Source organism: Oncorhynchus tshawytscha, linkage group LG33 (genome assembly GCF_018296145.1).
Source record: "Oncorhynchus tshawytscha isolate Ot180627B linkage group LG33, Otsh_v2.0, whole genome shotgun sequence".
Taxonomy (NCBI): domain Eukaryota; kingdom Metazoa; phylum Chordata; class Actinopteri; order Salmoniformes; family Salmonidae; genus Oncorhynchus; species Oncorhynchus tshawytscha.
This window is the reverse complement of record NC_056461.1, coordinates 10158983-10177880: the sequence shown is the minus strand read 5'-3', so window position 1 is coordinate 10177880 and position 18898 is coordinate 10158983. Positions and strand designations below refer to the sequence as shown.

The 18898-nt window shown below is 41.0% G+C and overlaps 1 protein-coding gene across 1 annotated transcript in view; it reads left to right on the top strand.

The window, feature by feature from the left end:
• Positions 1-18898, top strand: part of LOC121841698 (ras/Rap GTPase-activating protein SynGAP-like) — a 127482-nt gene that overhangs the window by 95813 nt on the left and 12771 nt on the right. The window contains exon 5 of the mRNA XM_042311715.1: positions 7275-7407. Within this exon, the coding sequence (XP_042167649.1) occupies positions 7275-7407 (133 nt within the window). The remainder of the gene's footprint in view (positions 1-7274; positions 7408-18898) is intronic.

Sequence of the window (18898 nt, the reverse complement as noted above, 5' to 3'; positions counted from 1 at the left end):
ATGCTGTGATATGCTTTAGGAGCGAAAGAGGGAGAGGGGAGGGGACGGGGACAGGTATTGAGCTGACCCGAGTGCGCTATGCTCAATAAGCCATTATCACACCGCTGAAAGGACATCTGGCCCCCTCTTTTTACTCTCCCTCTTATCCTTCTCTCATTCAAGCCATCCCTCCTTTATTTCTGTGCCTGTCTAATCAATGGAAGCTCAGTATTCAGTATGCATGGTAGAGGAGAAAGGTACTGTCCTGACAAATCAAATTAAATAAAAATCACATTTTATTGGTCACATACACACATTTAGCAGATGTGATTGTGGCTGTAGTGAAATGCCTGTTTTCCTAGCTCCAACAGTCCAGTAGTATCTAACAATTCACAACAATACACGCCAATCTAAAAGTAAAAGTATGGAATTAAGAAATATATAAATATTAGATTGAGCAATGTCTTAGTGGCATTGACTAAAATACAGTATAATAGAATACAGTATATACTTATGAGATGAGTAAAGCAGTATGTAAACATTATTTAAACAGTATTAAAGTGACTAGTTTTCCCTTATTAAAGTTGCCAGTGATTCCAAGTCTATGTATACAGGGAAGCAGCCTCTAAGGTGCAGGGTTGAGTAACCGCGTGGAAGCCGGCTATTATATTATATTATAGCTATTTAACAGTCCGATGGCCTTGAGATAGAAGCTGTTTTTTAGTCTCTCGGTCCCAGCTGTACTGACCTCACCTTCTGGATGGTAGCAGGGTGAACAGGTTTGGCCTTCCTATGACATTGGGTGTTGTAAGTGTCTTCGAGGACAGGTAGTTTGCCCCCAGTGATGCGTTGAGCAGACCGCACCACCCTCTGGAAAGCCCTGCGGTTGCGGACGGTGCAGATGAGCTTGATGCTGCTTTCCAATAAATATCAAGGGTCTTATTCTGGTGACATGATGATCGATGCTTGACTATCGTTTGACAAATAAAAATACACTTTTGTCCATAATAATGTCATCATGTAGGCCAATGCTCATAAGGGGCACAGGGGTACATGCCACTCAGATTTGTCAGATAAAAATTTAAAAAACATACTTTTTTTATGTTGTTTCTCTGAAATATTCTCACTCTTATCCACAATAACCTTATCATGTAGACTAGACAACCTGCACAGCCTATACACACTGTATCTGCGAGCCACTGGCTAGAGCACAGGTGTCATGACCAGAATAAGCACATTTACTCTTTTAACGCAACAGTTTCTGTTACAAAATTATCGGTAGAGTTAAAAATGTTTCCAATGAACTTTAGGTTTTTATTCGGTACATGAAAACTTAAGTGAAAAATGTACATGTTGTGTGCATTAATTCATCGGCAAATTATTTTTACGAGCAACAGGTGCATTTGGTGGAAACATCAACCTACCACTGGTGGGAAAATTTGCATATTTTGTTCATGCGGATTCTAGAATATTATGATACACATTCATCAAGACCTCAGTGATAGTATTTCTCTCTACCTTTATTTCCTTCTTTGTATGTTTCTTTCTTTCATACTTTCTCCCTTTTTACTTTTTCCTAACTTTTCTACACTCCTATCACCCCCTCTCCTTCTTTATTTCTTAGCACATATTCTAATATGCTAAAATACTTTTTTTAAAATACTTTCAAAATCTTCTCATGAACCATAGGACCAAATTTCACAAAATTTGGAATGTAGGTAAATGTCAACACTAATGCTCAAAATCACCTGCAATCATCTTCTCCTCATGAACCATATGTCCGATTCACTCCATATTTTGTATTTAGACTCATTACATCAGTCTTTAATGGTTTTGAGAATAAAATGTTGCTGCATTCAAATATGGCCGCACTGTATCTATAGATGCACATATGCTAATGCTAAAAATACTTTAGAATTCGTCTTCTCGTGAACTATAAGCTCCCGAGTGGCGCAGTGGTCTAAGGCGCTGCATCTCTGTGCAAGAGGTGTCACTACTGTCCCTGGTTTGAATCCAGGCTGTGTCACTTCCGGCTGTGATTGGGAGTCCCATAGGGTGGCACACAATTGGCCCAGGTTTGCCCGGAGTAGGCTATCATTGTAAATAAGAATATGTTCTTAACTGACTGGCCTAGTTAATTGAAGGTAAAACAAAACAAAGTCAAATTGACTCAAGATTTAGTATATAGACTTAATTAATTTAGCCTCAAATTAATTTGAGAATGATTGCTGTCTTCAAATTCAGCCAAGCTCCACCACTAGATGGCACCTTATCACACCGGGGCTATAAGAACTGAACCGATGGACATGGGGCTATGAAATGTGTAAACCTTAAGTACATGTCATTAGAAGCTGTGTGAATAATAAGTCACTGCAACCTCAGATGGCTGCACCAGACCAGTTAGTGGTACTTTAGATGTCAGTGGCACCATAGGATACTAGAGAAATAACTATTGATCAAGTGGAAATGAATATTAGATTTAAATTATGCAGATGAACAATGTGAAATATCGTGATTAGTATATCTGTACAATCACGTGTTATTGCCTTATACTGTGGTGAAAACGGCATTTGTTATTTGTTGAAATTAGAAACCGGAAGTCCTCTTGCACAGTCAACGTATCACAGGTGGGAGAGTGTATCTAAGTATTTTGCATTGCTAATGAGGAGTGTGCCAAATAAGATTTAAATAAATAACAGATTTCAACTAAATAAAGTCACAGAATTCAAAGACGACAACAGTACACCAATACACTAACGCTGAAAATATTTCACAAATCTTAAAATAAATCATTAGTCTAATTAACCCCAGTTTTGATATTTAAACTGAATACGTTAAGTAATGTGTTCATGCACGCCACCAACTCAATCATCAAGTTTGCAGACGACACAACAGTAGTGGGCTTGATCACCAACAACGACGAGCCTACAGGGAGGAGTTGAGGGCACTCAACTCCTGAGTGTGGTGTCAGGAAAACAACCTCTCACTCAACGTCAACAAAACAAAGAAGATGATCGTGGACTTCAGGAAACAGCAGAGGGAGCACCCCCCTATCCACATCGAAGGGACAGCAGTGGAGAAGGTGGAAAGTTTTAAGTTCCTGGGTGTACACATCACGGACAAACTGAAATGGTCCACCCACGCAGACAGTGTGGTGAAGAAGGTGCAACAGTGCCTCTTTAACCTCAGGAGGCTGAAAAAATGTGGCCAGTCAACCAAAACACTGACAGACTTTTACAGATGTACAATCGAGAGCATCCTGTCGGGCTTAATCACAGCCTGATACGGCAACTGCACCGCCCTCAACCGCAAGGCAATCCATAGGGTGGTGCGGTCTGCACAACGCATCACCTTGGGCAAACTACCTGCCCTCCATGACACCTACAGCACCCGATGTCACAGGAAGGCCAAAAGGATTATCAAGGACTATCATCCAGAAGGTGAGGTCATTACAGGTGCATCAAAGCTGGGACCGAGAGATTGAAAAACAGCTTCTATCTCAAGCCATCATACTGTTAAACAGCCATCACTAACTCAGAGGCTGCTGCCTATATTGAGACCCAATCACTGGACACTTTAACAAATGGATCACTAGTCACTTTAATTAAACAATGCCACTTTAAATAAAGCCACTTTAACAATGTGACATATCTTAAAACTTCTTGACGCTACCCATCCCTTAAGCGGGATAATTGTCATCAGCAACCACTGAATAGCATAGCACCACAGTCAAATAATATTACTAAAAAATATTAATATTCATGAAATCACAAGTGCAATATTGCAAAACATAGTTTAGCCTTTTGTTAATTTAATCCACCTGTTGTCTCATATTTTGAAATTATGCTTTACAGCGAAGGCAATCCAAGCATTAGTGTAAGTTTATCGATAGCATAACAAAACATTACGTGCACTAAGCATTTAGTAGCTAGGTCACGAAAATCAGAAAAGCAATCTAATTAATCGTTTACCTTTGATGATCTTCGGATGTTTTCACTCACGAGACTCCCAGTTACGCAACAAATGTTCCGTTTGTTCCATAAAGATTATTTTTATATCCAAAATACCTCCGTTTGTTTGTCGCGTTATGTTCAGAAATCCACAGGAAAGAGCGGTCACGACAACGCAGTCGAAAATTCCAAATAGTTTCCATAATGTCCACAGAAACATGTCAAATGTTTTTTATAATCAATCCTCAAGTTGTTTTAAAAATATATAATCGATAATATATCAAATGCAAATGTCTTTCACAGTAGGAGAGGGAAAAGCAATACCTATCCAAATTCTGTTGCGCGAGCAAATCTCATGTGACCACTTGACACGATGTTATCGTTCTGGCTCATTTTTCTAAATAAAAGCCTGAAACTATGTCTGAAGATTGTTGACACCTTGAGGAAGCGATAGGAAAAGGAATCTGGTTCAATATCCCTTTAAATCCAGCAAAGGGATGCTATGGAAAATGGTGTTTTCAAAATAGAAGCCACTTCCTGTTTTCATTTTCCTCAGGGTTTCGCCTGCAATATTATGTTATGTTATACTCACAGACAATATTTTGACAGTTTTGGAAACTTTAGATTGTTTTATATCCAATACTAATAATAATATGCATATATTAGCAACTGAGACTGAGGAGCTGGCCGTTTACAATGGGCACCTTTGCATCCAAGCTACTCAATACTGCCCCTGCAGCCATAAAAAGTTAGGTTACTCATATCACATGTATATACTGTATTGAGACCCAGTCACTGGACACTTTATGTGGATCACTAGTCACTTTAAAACCTCTCTGGGATAGGGTCTAGTTTCCTGAATTTCTGCCTGACTTACGTGCCCAATGTAAACTGTTTGTTACTCAGGCCCAGATGCCAGGATATGCATATAATTGGTAGCATTGGATAGAAAACACTTTTAAAGTTTCTAAAACTGTTAAAATAATGTCTGCGGCTATAACATAATTGATATGGCAAGCAAAAATCAGAAGAAAAACCTACCAGAATTTTTTTTTTTAGCTCCCTGGCTCTTATAATGGAAACCTATTGTTTCTATGGATATCTGTCTCCCAGATTGCAATTCATATGACTTCCACTAGATGTCAACCGTCTTTATTCATGGTTTCAGGCTTGTTTTTCAAAAAACAAGCAAGAATTTAGAGTTTTGGTGAGAAGAGCACCAGAAAAAAATCTGTCTTTCAGCGAGCGAGGGAGAGGGCGCACGCTTAATAATTTTCCTTTCCTATTGAACATAGAATATCTGAGAATTAAATAGAAACATCGTTTGACCAGTTTGGATGAAGTTTAGCGGTAGCTTTTTGGACTCCTTTGTCTGCATGTTGAAAGAGTGGATTACTGAAATCGATGGCGCCAACTAAACAGACTTTTTGGGACATAAAGAAGGATTTTATCAAACAAAACGACCATTCATGTTGTAGCTGGGACCCTTGGGATTGCAAACAGATGAAGATCTTCAAAAGTAAGTGATTTATTTAATTGCTATTTGTGATTTTATGAAGCCTGTGCTGGTGCAACAATATGTTGATGTGGGGTGCCGTCCTCAGACAATCGCATGGTATTCTTTCGCCATAAAGCCTATTGTAAATCGGACAATGCAGTTATATTAACAAGAATTGAAGCTTTTAATGATATACGATACGTAGATGTTCATGAATTTTTTATATTGCAATTAATTATTTAAATTGCACACCCTCCAATTTCACCGGATGTTGTCGGCTGGTGTTCCGCTAGCGGGACAACTTCCGGTGAAACTGGAGGGCGCGTAATCCAAATAAAATTGAATAAATATTATGGATTTCAAACATTTAGCTACATATAAGTGTCTTATATTGGCGGAAAGCTTAAATTATTTTTAATCTTTCTGCACTGTCCGATTTAAGTAGCTATTACAGTGAAAACATGCCATGCGATTGTTTGAGGACAGTGCCCCACATCAAAATATTTTCCCACAGGCACAGGTTTCATTCATTTTCATACTGTATAAAGATTAAATATTCACTTACCTTTTGAAAATCTTCCTCTGATTTGTCATCCAAACGGTCCCAGCTATAACATGTAGTGTTTTTTTGTTAGATAAAATCCTTTTTCATATCCCAAAAAGTCAGTTTAGTTGGTGCCATCGATTTAAGTAATCCGCTCGTTCAACTTGCAGAGAAAGGAATCCGAAAATCTACCCCTAAACTTTGTTTTAACAAGTCAAAATACGTTTCTATTTACTTCTGACACCCTAAAATGTAATTAAACTATAATATTTATTTCGGAGAGAGAAGTTTTATGTTCAAGAAACATGGAGACAGTGTCCTCTTACAAAAACTGTTATTTCTTATTCCTTTTTTAAGTTATGAGCCTGAAACCTTGAACATAGACTGCTGTCACCCTGTGGAAGCCATAGGAATTGCTTCTAGTGAGCTATTTTACAATATGACCTTTCTCTTGCATTTCTAAGAGGATGGTCTCTCTCAAAATAAAATTCTGGTAGTTTTTTCTATGGATTTTCTCCTACCATCTATTGTGTTATATTAACTGACATCCATTTATATAAACTTATATTTTTTTTCCAATGTACATATTCTCATTCACCCTACAGGCAGTTTAGATTTGGTGTCTATTAAATAATGGTAGTTGTTGGGGGCCATCGCTCATTGTTATTCTCATTCACCCCTTTAGATAAGTTGTTGGGGGATTGTTAGATAACTTGTTAGATTTGTGTGTATTAGGTAGTTGTTGGGGCATTGTTAGATTACTTGTTAGATATTAAGGCACTGTTGGAACTAGAAGCACAAGCATTTCGCCACACTCACATTAACATCTGCTACTGTGTGTATATGACCAATAAAATTTGATTTGATTTAAAGATAATTACCTGCTGCATTCAAAGATAACTTACCTACAGCACTAGACTAAACTTCACTTGAGTCATCTTTGTGGTATTGAGAGATAAACATGTTAATGCTTTCACTGATTGCACAAAAAGGAAGATAGTTTGTACATGATAGTGTCCTTGCTTTTTTATCCAACAGATCTTGTGTCCTTTCTGTCATCCTGTGAACCCCGTTCATTGCTGCTCGCAGCTATGCTTTAACATTTTTATTCATATTTAAGGATCGCGTAGAAGTTCGTAATCAAGGCATATAAAAGTTTACATGTTCAAGAAGGAATTTCTGCCACATAAAAAAAACACCCTACTGTGAAGTATGACATTTGGTCAAATGCCAAAGATCCTGAATCTGGTCAAAAATATATCTCATATAATTTTTATCTCTCTCTCTCTCTGTCTCTCAGCAGATCCATCCTTTGTTGTTGCAGGAGAGGAGGTCAGAGTCGTGTCAGGTTCGGCTTCTACGACGCACCATCAGCGTCCCCGTGGAAACCAACTTCCACAGCCCAGAGTTCCACAGCCAGCTGTCCACTGAAAGCGGTGAGAACACACATAGTTACACACACGCACAAACACACACACACCTACAAAACTCACAGAGCTTGTTTCTTGTAATACTCTTTGACATCCACTAGAGGGCGAGCTTGCATTCCTCCTCAAATCAGCTCTGGTTTTATCCTCTGATGATAAGGGGAAAGAGTTGATTTGGAAAATCTGGTCTGAGATCAGGGATAATAAATGTTATATTGCTTTGTCTTTCAGATCATGCAATTGTTTTAGGCAAAGTTGAGTCTCTACATAGTTTCTCTTCTTTCTCTAAATTTGTTTTCTTTCACTTTAAACAATCTATTTAAGGAGTAGTGCAGTATTTTACAAATTGATGTTAGATGGTTCCTCACCCTGAAAGTACTCTATGGGCCAGGGGAAATGTTTTTTCAGCCTTATTTAAACAGCCATTACAAACTTCAGCTAACTTTAGCCAATGCTAGTTAAAAATCGGATGGAAGTGATGGGGGCATGTGAGTATGTTAAAGAAATATAAACTCAGAAAACTTAACATGTGTAAATATGTGTATGAACATAACAAGATTCAACAACTGAGACATAAACTGAACAAGTTCCACAGACATGTTACTAACAGAAATGGAACTATGTGTCCCTGAACAAAGGGGGGTCAAAATCAAAAGTAAAAGTCAGTATCTGGTGTGGCCACCAGCTGCATTAAGCACTGCAGTGCATCTCATGGACTGCACCATATTTGCCAGTTCTTGCTGTGAGATGTTACCCCACTCTTCCACAAAGGCACCTGCAAGTTCCCAGACATTTCTGAGGTGAATGGCCATAGCCCTCACCCTCCGGTCCAACAGGTCCCAGATGTGCTCAATGGGATTGAGATCCGGGCTCTTTGCTGGCCATGGCAGAACACTGACATTCCTGTCTTGCAGGAAATCATGCACAGAACGAGCAGTATGGCTGGTGGCATTGTCATGCTGGATGGTCAAGTCAGGATGAGCCTGCAGGAAGGGTAACACATCAGGGAGGAGGATGTCTTCCCTGTAACGCACAGCGTTGAGATTGCCTGCAATGACAACAAGCTTAGTCTGATGATGCTGTGACTCACCGCCCCAGACCATGACGGACCCTCTACCTCCAAATCGATCCCGCTCCAGAATACAGGCCTCAGTGTAATGCTCATTCCTTCGACGATAAACACGAATCCGACCATCACCCCTGGTGAGACAAAACCGCGACTTGTCAGTGAAGAGCACTTTTTGCCAGTCCTGTCTGGGCGAGCGACGGTGGGTTTGTGCCCATAGGCAACGTTGTTGCTGGTGATGTCTGGTGAGGACCTGCCTTACAACAGGCCTACAAGCCCTCAGTCCAGCCTCTCTCAGCCTATTGTGGACAGTCTGAGCACTGATAGAGAGATTTTGCATTCCTGGTGTAACTCGGGCAGTTGTTGTTGCCATCCTGTACCTGTCCCGTAGGTGTGATGTTCGGATGTACCAATCCTGTACAGGTGTTGTTACACGTGGTCTGCCACTGCGAGGACAATCAGCTGTCCATCCTGTCTCCCTGTAGCGCTGTCTTAGGTGTCTCACAGTACGGACATTGCAATTTATTGCCCTGGACACATCTGCAGTCCTCATGCCTCCTTGCAGCATGCCTAAGGCATGTTCACGCAGATGAGCAGGGAACCTGGGCATCTTTCTTTTGGTGTTTTTCAGAGTCAGTAGAAAGGCCTCTTTAGTGTCCTACGTTTCCATAACTGTGACCTTAATTGCCAACCGTCTGTAAGCTGTTAGTGTCTTAACGACCGTTCCACAGGTGCATGTTCATTAATTGTTTATTGTTCATTGAACAAGCATTGGAAACAGTGTTTAAACCCTTTACAATGAAGATCTGTGAAGTTATTTGGATTTTTACTAATAATCTTTGAAAGACAGTGTCCTGAAAAAGGGACGTTTTTTTGTTGTTGCTGAGTCTATGTCCAAATCACCTGAAATCATTTCCAGATTTGGTTTGATGTTTCTTTTTAAAGGTAGTTTGGCCATTAAAAAAACATGCTCGCATGCCCCATCACTTGCTCTTAAATACAAGTAAAACTAAATGCATGCTCTTCAACCGATCGCTACCTGCACCTACCCGCCTGTCCAACATCACTACTCTGGACGGCTCTGACTTAGAATACGTGGACAACTACAAATACTTAGGTGTCTGGTTAGACTGTAAACTCTCCTTCCAGACCCATATCAAACATCTCCAATCCAAAGTTAAATCTAGAATTGGCTTCCTATTTCGCAACAAAGCATCCTTCACTCATGCTGCCAAACATACCCTTGTAAAACTGACCATCCTACATTATCCTCGACTTTGGCGATGTCATTTACAAAATAGCCTCCAATACCCTACTCAACAAATTGGATGCAGTCTATCACAGTGCAATCCATTTTGTCACCAAAGCCCCATATACTACCCACCATTGCGACCTGTACGCTCTCGTTGGCTGACCCTAGCTTCATACTCGTCGCCAAACCCACTGGCTCCATGTCATCTACAAGACCCTGCTAGGTAAAGTCCCCCCTTATCTCAGCTCGCTGGTCACCATAGCATCTCCCACCTGTAGCACACGCTCCAGCAGGTATATCTCTCTAGTCACCCCCAAAACCAATTCTTTCTTTGGCCGCCTCTCCTTCCAGTTCTCTGCTGCCAATGACTGGAACGAACTACAAAAATCTCTGAAACTGGAAACACTTATCTCCCTCACTAGCTTTAAGCACCAACTGTCAGAGCAGCTCACAGATTACTGCACCTGTACATAGCCCACCTATAATTTAGCCCAAACAACTACCTCTTTCCCTACTGTATTTAATTTTAATTAATTTATTTATTTTGCTCCTTTACACCCCATTATTTTTATTTCTACTTTGCACATTCTTCCATTGCAAAACTACCATTCCAGTGTTTTAATTGCTATATTGTATTTACTTTGCCACCATGGCCTTTTTTGCCTTTACCTCCCTTCTCACCTCATTTGCTCACATTGTATATAGACTTGTTTATACTGTGTTATTGACTGTATGTTTGTTTTACTCCATGTGTAACTCTGTGTCGTTGTATCTGTCGAACTGCTTTGCTTTATCTTGGCCAGGTCGCAATTGTAAATGAGAACTTGTTCTCAACTTGCCTACCTGGTTAAATAAAGGTAAAATAAATAAATAAACTTGCATTGATGTTTAGCTAGCGGTCTAGCTATACTACTTACATGGTGAGGAACCATTTAACATAGAGTTGTAATATACAGTAGTTGCTCCACTAAAAGTTTTGCGATAATACTGTGCGACTTAGAGGTAATTTGCGGTTTAGTACGGTACCCTGCGTCACCACTTCATTGCTACAGACCAACACAAGGGGGAGTTAGAGCACTGATTATGCATTTGGGTCCTATTGTATCTCTAACTGAAAATGAATGGGCGACATAAACCTAAATAAAACTGATAAATGTGCATGACTTCAGTATTACTTAATAAAACTGTTGTTACAGTAAGGTTTTTATTATTTTATTTTGTTAGGATTATTTTGGTTTTACTGTAGTACTGTAGGCCACTCCCGATCGGTCACGTTGTACAGCGCCTGAGTGAATTACTCCTTTAAAGTATGTATTTTTAGATTGACAGCCTAACACCCTGTTTTAACAAGGCATTTAACCTCTCTATGAAGCCGAGGATGTTTGTCCTAAAATAAGCCCAACAGTTTACCTTAACAATGCCTTGGGGATATCTCTGTCTCAGAAAGTTTACGTCAGCAGTTTCTGCACAGGGTCCCTTTAAGGGAAGAGAGGGGGAGAGAGGGGGAGAGAGGGGGAGAGTATATCAACTTTGGCTCAACCCTCAATCAACTTTTTGTCAGAAATGTTGTCCCACCAAAAGTGTCTGAACAGTTTCGTGATAAAGTGTCAACACATGTTCATCCCACTCACTGTCTACCTCCCTTAAAAACGTTCAGAAACATTGTATAACATTGTAACAGCATCGGCCTAACTGATCAATGTTTTGATGGTATGCAATAGTTCACGCAGGCGAAGTATCTTTGGCTTGTACTACAATATGTAATCACATATGTGGTATACTGTTCTCTATATCAAAAGTACTGAGTTGTTTCTGAGTTGGTTGTCAGTATGTTACTGTTATCCCACCAATCCCAGGCCTTATTGCAATGGACAGTATGGTCATCAGCTTGGCACGGTTGTGTAAGTGTTTTGTGTGTGTTGTGAAAACCTTGTATGCTTACCCAGCAATTATGGGCACTGTTGTGTAGCACTGTCAGGTGCTCTACAACAACATCTTTGGTGGTGTCTGCAAATAGACACTTGTTTGCCCCCCTCTGACAATACAGGTAGGTATTATGGACTATTAGAGTACTTAGAGTAGCCATTTAGTTGTTTGATGCTTTAGTTAGTTGCATTTTAGGAAAAAGAGGAGGAACTCTAGCACTGGTAAGACAGCTCTTTCACTTTCTCTCTCTTTCTCTCGCTCTCTCTCTCTCTCTCTCTCTCTCTCTCCTCATCTCTTTCTCTTTCTCTCTCTCTCTTTCTCTCTCGCTTGAACTCTCGCTCTCTCTCTCTCTCTCTCTCTCTCTCTCTCTCTCTCTCTCTCTCACACACACTGTCTCTCCCCTCATCTCTCTTTCTCACTCTCTTTCTGTGTCTTTCAAACACCAGGTGTACATTTGAAGTCACAAACGGTAAAACTCATCTTGATCAAAATCAATGTGGGGGTCAAAAGGACACATTCAATGAAATTAAGTATTGATTTGTGAAATGATCTCACGTCATTGCTCTGTTCTGTCACTGAGGGGAGTGGTGTTTTCAATCAGAAAGCAGTAGAGATGGTTCTTTGATGTGTGTGTGTGTGTGTGTGTGTGTGTGTGTGTGTGTGTGTGTGTGTGTGTGTGTGTGTGTGTGTGTGTGTGTGTGTGTGTGTGTGTGTGTGTGTGTGTGTGTGTGTGTGAGTGTGTGTGTGTGTGTGTGTGTGTGTGTGTGTGTGCGTGCGTGCGTGCTTGTGTTTCTGGTGCAAGTGCATGCACGAGAGGGAGAGAGAGAGAGATGGAGGGAGATAAAGATTAATGCTACAAATGCTCTTGAAACCCTTTCAGAAATAAGAATGACTTTGCAGGAAAATGAACAACAATTCCAAGTGGTCAAAGGAACATTCATATCTGCTTGACTGGTGGGAGGATATGTGTGTAACCGTATGCTGACCTCTTTGACTCTTGCTCTCTTGCTCTCTCTCTCTCTTTTTCTCTCTCTCATTCACACATACACACACATACATACACAGGGTTGGGTAAGACGATGGTGATAGGTGTGCGGGGTAATCAGCAGCCTGATGACCTAGAGGCCGGAGAGGGAGTAGACGTGACAGAAAATGGATGTAGCAACTACAGATCGCCCCTTTTAAGTCTATGAAAAGGTTGCGAGTTTAAGCATGTGTCCATTAGGCTTATAGATGTATTTATTTTTATCAGCATGAATTCGATTGGGCAATAAAAGCTCCACTTTTATTCCGTAGGCTGGGATCCACAGTATGCAGCTGTTGTAAGAGTGCATTTTTCACAGGCTGTCCACTGGTTTCAAGAACAATGATTGATAGGCAGCTTTAACTTCTTGAATTGAACCTTTACTAGGTTCCAATACACATTTAGATTTGTGAACAGCCATCCACAACAACCACAATCCGTAAGGCGCAAATAGCTAAATGAGAGAGCAGTGGTGTGATTCTCATTAATGCGCTAAGTAACAATCAATAATAAGTGATATCCGTATCGCCGTAGACTACATCACTGCTGTCATCCTTTATCTCCAAGCGTTAATTCAAGTTGGATACTCTATGGATGCCGACAGCAGTCGCATCATTGGAAGATATATCGTGGACTGTAGCCTACAAAAGTCTATTCCTGCTCTTTTCCCACGATCTATCAAACACATTTGGTGTGACTTGTGGTCAGACTCGCTCATGTGGAACAAACTTAAACTTTCACCTGTTTTCAATGTTGATTTGAGAAGTGTCAAAGATTTTTTTTTTAATTCAGAAGTAATCCTCAAAGTAGTTTTTTAAAAGTATTTGTAATCCGATGACAATATTTTGCTCGTAACGTAACGGATTACAGTTACCATTTGTTGTAATCCCTTACATGTAATGGATTACATGTAATCCGTTACTTCCCAACCCTGTACATACACACACTAACTCAGTGTGGTGAATCATGTGTTATGCCACGTCTCTGGGATTATGTTCAGTTGGTTTCTCATGTGTGTGATGCATAGCACTGAGGTCAGTGCTTCAGTCAGTGGGTCCATTGTTATGGATGAAAGCAGTGCTGTATCCACTGTTCTGGGTTCAGCCCTTTATCTCAAGTGTTATGTAAAAAAATGACGTAATGCCTCTCTTCTTCCTCTCCTCTTCCCTCCCTCTTTTCGACCCTCTGTTATCCACTGGATGAGGTTGATGCAAGTTTGTTTACGACCTCTTGTCTCTTCCCTTCTCTTGGGCATTGGAGATGTTTCCGTTCACACACACACAAGTGTGTGTGTTCACTTGTTTATGTGTAGAAGCGTGTGTGTAGTGTTTCAGTAAAATTCCAGGTGAGAGCCACTAATTAGACGTCATTAGGTAATGTTCTCTCCAGATAGCTCTCCACTCCAGATGTTAACGTTCAAGTCATCCCCCCCTCAATCCCTCCCTCCCTCATCCCTCCTGCTAGTATATTTTAGTCTGTCTTGTCCTTGTCAGGGGTTACAGCATATGAGATAGGAAGACTCCATGTTTTTAACACCTATTGTCTTATCCTCCATTCAAGCCCATTCTTTAACTTCACTTTTCATAAAACCAATATTCCTCTATTCACAGGTATGTCCTGCAGTCCCTTTCTGGCCTGTTGTTCCCAGTCTTTTCAGTGTGTCTGCTCACTATAATGCTCTCTAGTAGTGTAGTGTATTAACACACTGGGCTTAGTGCTCCAGGCCCACACAGGTCTGTTACAGGCGTCTCTCTCTCTCTCTTTCTCTCTCTCTCTTTCTCTCTCTCTCTATCTCTCTCTCTCTCTCTCTAATACAAATCAAATTGTATTAGTCATATGCGCCGAATACAGGTGTAGACCTTACAGTGAAATGCTTACTAACAAGCCCCTAACCAACAATGCAGTTGTAAGAATAAGAAATAAAAGTAACAAGTAGTTGAAGAGCAGCAGTAAAATGACAATAGCGAGACTACATACAGGGGGTACCAGTACAGAGTCAATTTGCGGGGGAACCGATTAGTCGAGGTAATTGAGGTAACATGTACAGTGCCTTGCGAAAGTATTCGGCCCCTTTGAACTTTGCGACCTTTTGCCACATTTCAGGCTTCAAACATAAAGATATAAAACTGTATTTTTTTGTGAAGAATCAACAACAAGTGGGACACAATCATGAAGTGGAACGACATTTATTGGATATTTCAAACTTTTTTAACAAATCAAAAACTGAAAAATTGGGCGTGCAAAATTATTCAGCCCCTTTACTTTTAGTGCAGCAAACTCTCTCCAGAAGTTAAGTGAGGATCTCTGAATGATCCAATGTTGACCTAAATGACTAATGATGATAAATACAATCCACCTGTGTGTAATCAAGTCTCTGTATAAATGCACCTGCACTGTGATCCTCTCAGAGGTCCGTTAAAAGCGCAGAGAGCATCATGAAGAACAAGGAACACACCAGGCAGGTCCGAGATACTGTTGTGAAGACGTTTAAAGCCGGATTTGGATACAAAAAGATTTCCTAAGCTTTAAACATCCCAAGGAGCACTGTGCAAGCGATAATATTGAAATGGAAGGAGTATCAGACCACTGCAAATCTACCAAGACCTGGCCGTCCCTCTAAACTTTCAGCTCATACAAGGAGAAGACTGATCAGAGATGCAGCCAAGAGGCCCATGATCACTCTGGATGAACTGCAGAGATCTACAGCTGAGGTGGGAGACTCTGTCCATAGGACAACAATCAGTCGTATATTGCACAAATCTGGCCTTTATGGAAGAGTGGCAAGAAGAAAGCCATTTCTTAAAGATATCCATAAAAAGTGTTGTTTAAAGTTTGCCACAAGCCACCTGGGAGACACACCAAACATGTGGAAGAAGGTGCTCTGGTCAGATGAAACCAAAATTGAACTTTTTGGCAACAATGCAAAACGTTATGTTTGGCGTAAAAGCAACACAGCACATCACCCTGAACACACCATCCCCACTGTCAAACATGGTGGTGGCAGCATCATGGTTTGGGCCTGCTTTTCTTCAGCAGGGACAGGGAAGATGGTTCAAATTGATGGGAAGATGGATGGAGCCAAATACAGGACCATTCTGGAAGAAAACCTGATGGAGTCTGCAAATGTCACGCCCTGGTCTTAGTATTTTGTGTTTTCTTTATTTATTTGGTCAGGCCAGGGTGTGACATGGGCTTATTTTGTGGTGTGTTTGTGTATTGGGGTTTTTCGTTGGTTTTGGGATTGTGGCTTAGTGGGGTGTTCTAGAAAAGTCTATGGTTGCCTGAGGCGGTTCTCAATCAGAGGCAGGTGATTCTCGTTGTCTCTGATTGGGAACCATATTTAGGCAGCCATATTCTTTGAGTGTTTCGTGGGTGATTGTTCCTGTCTCTGTGTTTGTTGTTCACCAGATAGGCTGTATAGGTTTTCACATTCCATTTGTTGTTTTTGTATTGTTCGCTTTTCTTCTTTATTAAACATGTATGTAAATTACCACGCTGCATTTTGGTCCGACTCTCCTTCGACAGAAGAAAACCGTAACAGCAAAAGACCTGAGCCTGGGACAGAGATTTGTCTTCCAACAAGACAATGATCCAAAACATTAAGCAAAATCTACAATGGAATGGTTCAAAAATAAACATATCCAGGTGTTAGAATGGCCAAGTCAAAGTCCAGACCTGAATCCAATCGAGAATCTGTGGAAAGAACTGAAAACTGCTGTTCACAAATGCTCTCCATCCAACCTCACTGAGCTCGAGCGGTTTTGCAAGGAGGAATGGGAAAAAATTTTCCGTCTCTCGATGTGCAAAACTGATAGAGACATACCCCAAGCGACTTACAGCTGTAATCGCAGCAAAAGGTGGCGCTACAAAGTATTAACTTAAAGGGGCTGAATAATTTTGCACGCCCAATTTTTCAGTTTTTGATTTGTTAAATATCCAATAAATGTCGTTCCACTTATGTTTGAAGCCTGAAATGTGGCAAAAGGTCGTAAAGTTCAAGTGGGCCGAATACTTTCGCAAGGCACTGTACATGTAGGTAGAGTTACTAAAGTGACTCTGCATAGAAAAATACAAAGAGTAGCAGCGGTGTAAAAGAGGGTGGGGGGGCAATGTAAATAGTCTGGGTAGCCATTTTATTAGATGTTCAGAAGTGTTATGACTTGGGGGTAGAAGCTGTTTAAAAGTCCATTGGACCTAGACTTGGCGCTCCAGTACCGCTTGCCGTGCGGTAGCAAAGAGAACAGTCTATGACTAGAGTGGTTGGAGTCTTTGACCATTTTTAGGGCCTTCCTCTGATACCTCCTGGTATAGAGGTCCTGGATAGCAGGAAGCTTGGACCCAGTGATGTACTGGGCCATAAGCACTACCCTCTGTAGTGCCTTGCGGTCGAAGGCCGAGCAGTTGCCATAACAGGCAGTGATGCAACCATGCTCTCGATGGTGCAGCTGTTGACCCTTTTGAGGATCTGAGGACCCATGCCAAACCTTTTCAGTCTCCTGAGGGGGAATAGGTTTTGTCGTGCTCTTTTCAAGACTGTCTTGGTGTGCTTGGACCATGTTAGTTTGTTGGTGATGTGGACACCAAGGAACTTGAAGCTCTCAACCTGCTCCACTACAGCCCCGTCGATGAGATTGGGGACGTTCTCGGTCCTCCTTTTCCTGTAGTCCACAACCATCTCATTTGTCTTGATCACTTTGAGGGAGAGGTTGTTGTCCTGGAACCACATGGCCAGGTCTCTGACCTCCTCCCTATAGGCTGTCTCGTCATTGTTGGTGATCAGGCCTACAACTGTTGTGTCATCGGCAAACTTAATGATGGTGTTGGAGTTATGACTGGTCGTGCAGTCATGAGTGAACAGAGAGTACAAGAGGGGACTGAGCACACACCACTGAGGGTGAGAGCCCTGTGTTGAGGATCAGCGAGGTGTATGTGTTGTTACCTACCCTTACCACCTAGGAGTGGCCCATCAGGAAGTCCAGGATCCAGTTGCAGAGGGAGACGTTTAGTCCCAGGGTCCTTAGCTTAGTGATGAGCTTTGAGGGCACTGTGGTGTTGAACGCTGAGCTGTAGTCAATGAATAGCATTCTCACATAGGTGTTCCTTTTGTCCAGGTGGGAAAGGGCAGTGTGGAGTGCAATAGAGACTGCATCATCTGTGAATTTGTTAGGGCGGGTTGCAAATTGGAGTGGTTCTAGGGTTTCTGGGATAATGGTGTTGATGTTAGACATGACCAGCTTATCAAAGCACTTCACGGCTACAGATGTGAGTGCGACGGGTCGGTAGACATTAAGGCAATTTACCTTAGTGTTCTTGGGCACAGGAACTATGGTGGTCTGCTTTAAACATATTGGTATTACAGTCTTGTACAGGGAGAGGTTGAAAATGTCAGTGAAGTCACTTTCCAGTTGGTCAGCGCATGCTTGATAGAAATTGATAGAAGTTGATAGAAATTTCATAAAACAGATTTAAGTTTCCCTGCATTAAATTTCCCAGCCACTAGGAGCGCTGCCTCTGGATGAGCATTTTCCTGTTTGCTTATGGCGGAATACAGCTCATTGAGTGCGGTCTTAGTGCCAGCATCAGTACCTCCCAGTTCTCTTTCTATTCTGGTTAGCGCCAGCTTGTGTTGTTCTGTGAAGGGAGTAGTACACCGCTTTGTACGAGATCTTCAGTTTCTTGGCAATTTCTCGCATGAAATAGCCTTCATTTCTCAGAACAAGAATAGACTGACAAGTTTCAGAAGAAAGATGTTTGTTTTTGGCCATTTTGAGCTTGTAATCAAACCCACAAATGCCGATGCTCCAGATACTCAACTAGTCTAAAAAAGGCTAGTTATATTGCTTCTTTAATCAGAACAACAGTTTTCAGCTGTGCTAACATGATTGCAAAAGGGTTTTCTAATGATCAATTAGCCTTTTAAAATTATAAACTTATATTAGCTTACACAACATGCCATTGGAACACAGGAGTGATGGTTGCTGATAATGGGCCTCTGTACGCCTATGTAGATATTCCATAAAAAATCTGCCGTTTCCAGCTAACAATGTCTACACTGTATTTCTGATCAATTTGATGTTATTTTAATGGACAAAACATTTGCTTTTCTTTCAAAAACAAGGACATTTCCAAGTGACCCCAAACTTTTGAATGGTGGTGTATATATTTTAAGGGATTTATTGGCATGGAAAACATATGTTTAGGTTGCCAAAGCAAGTGAAATAGCTAATTTTAA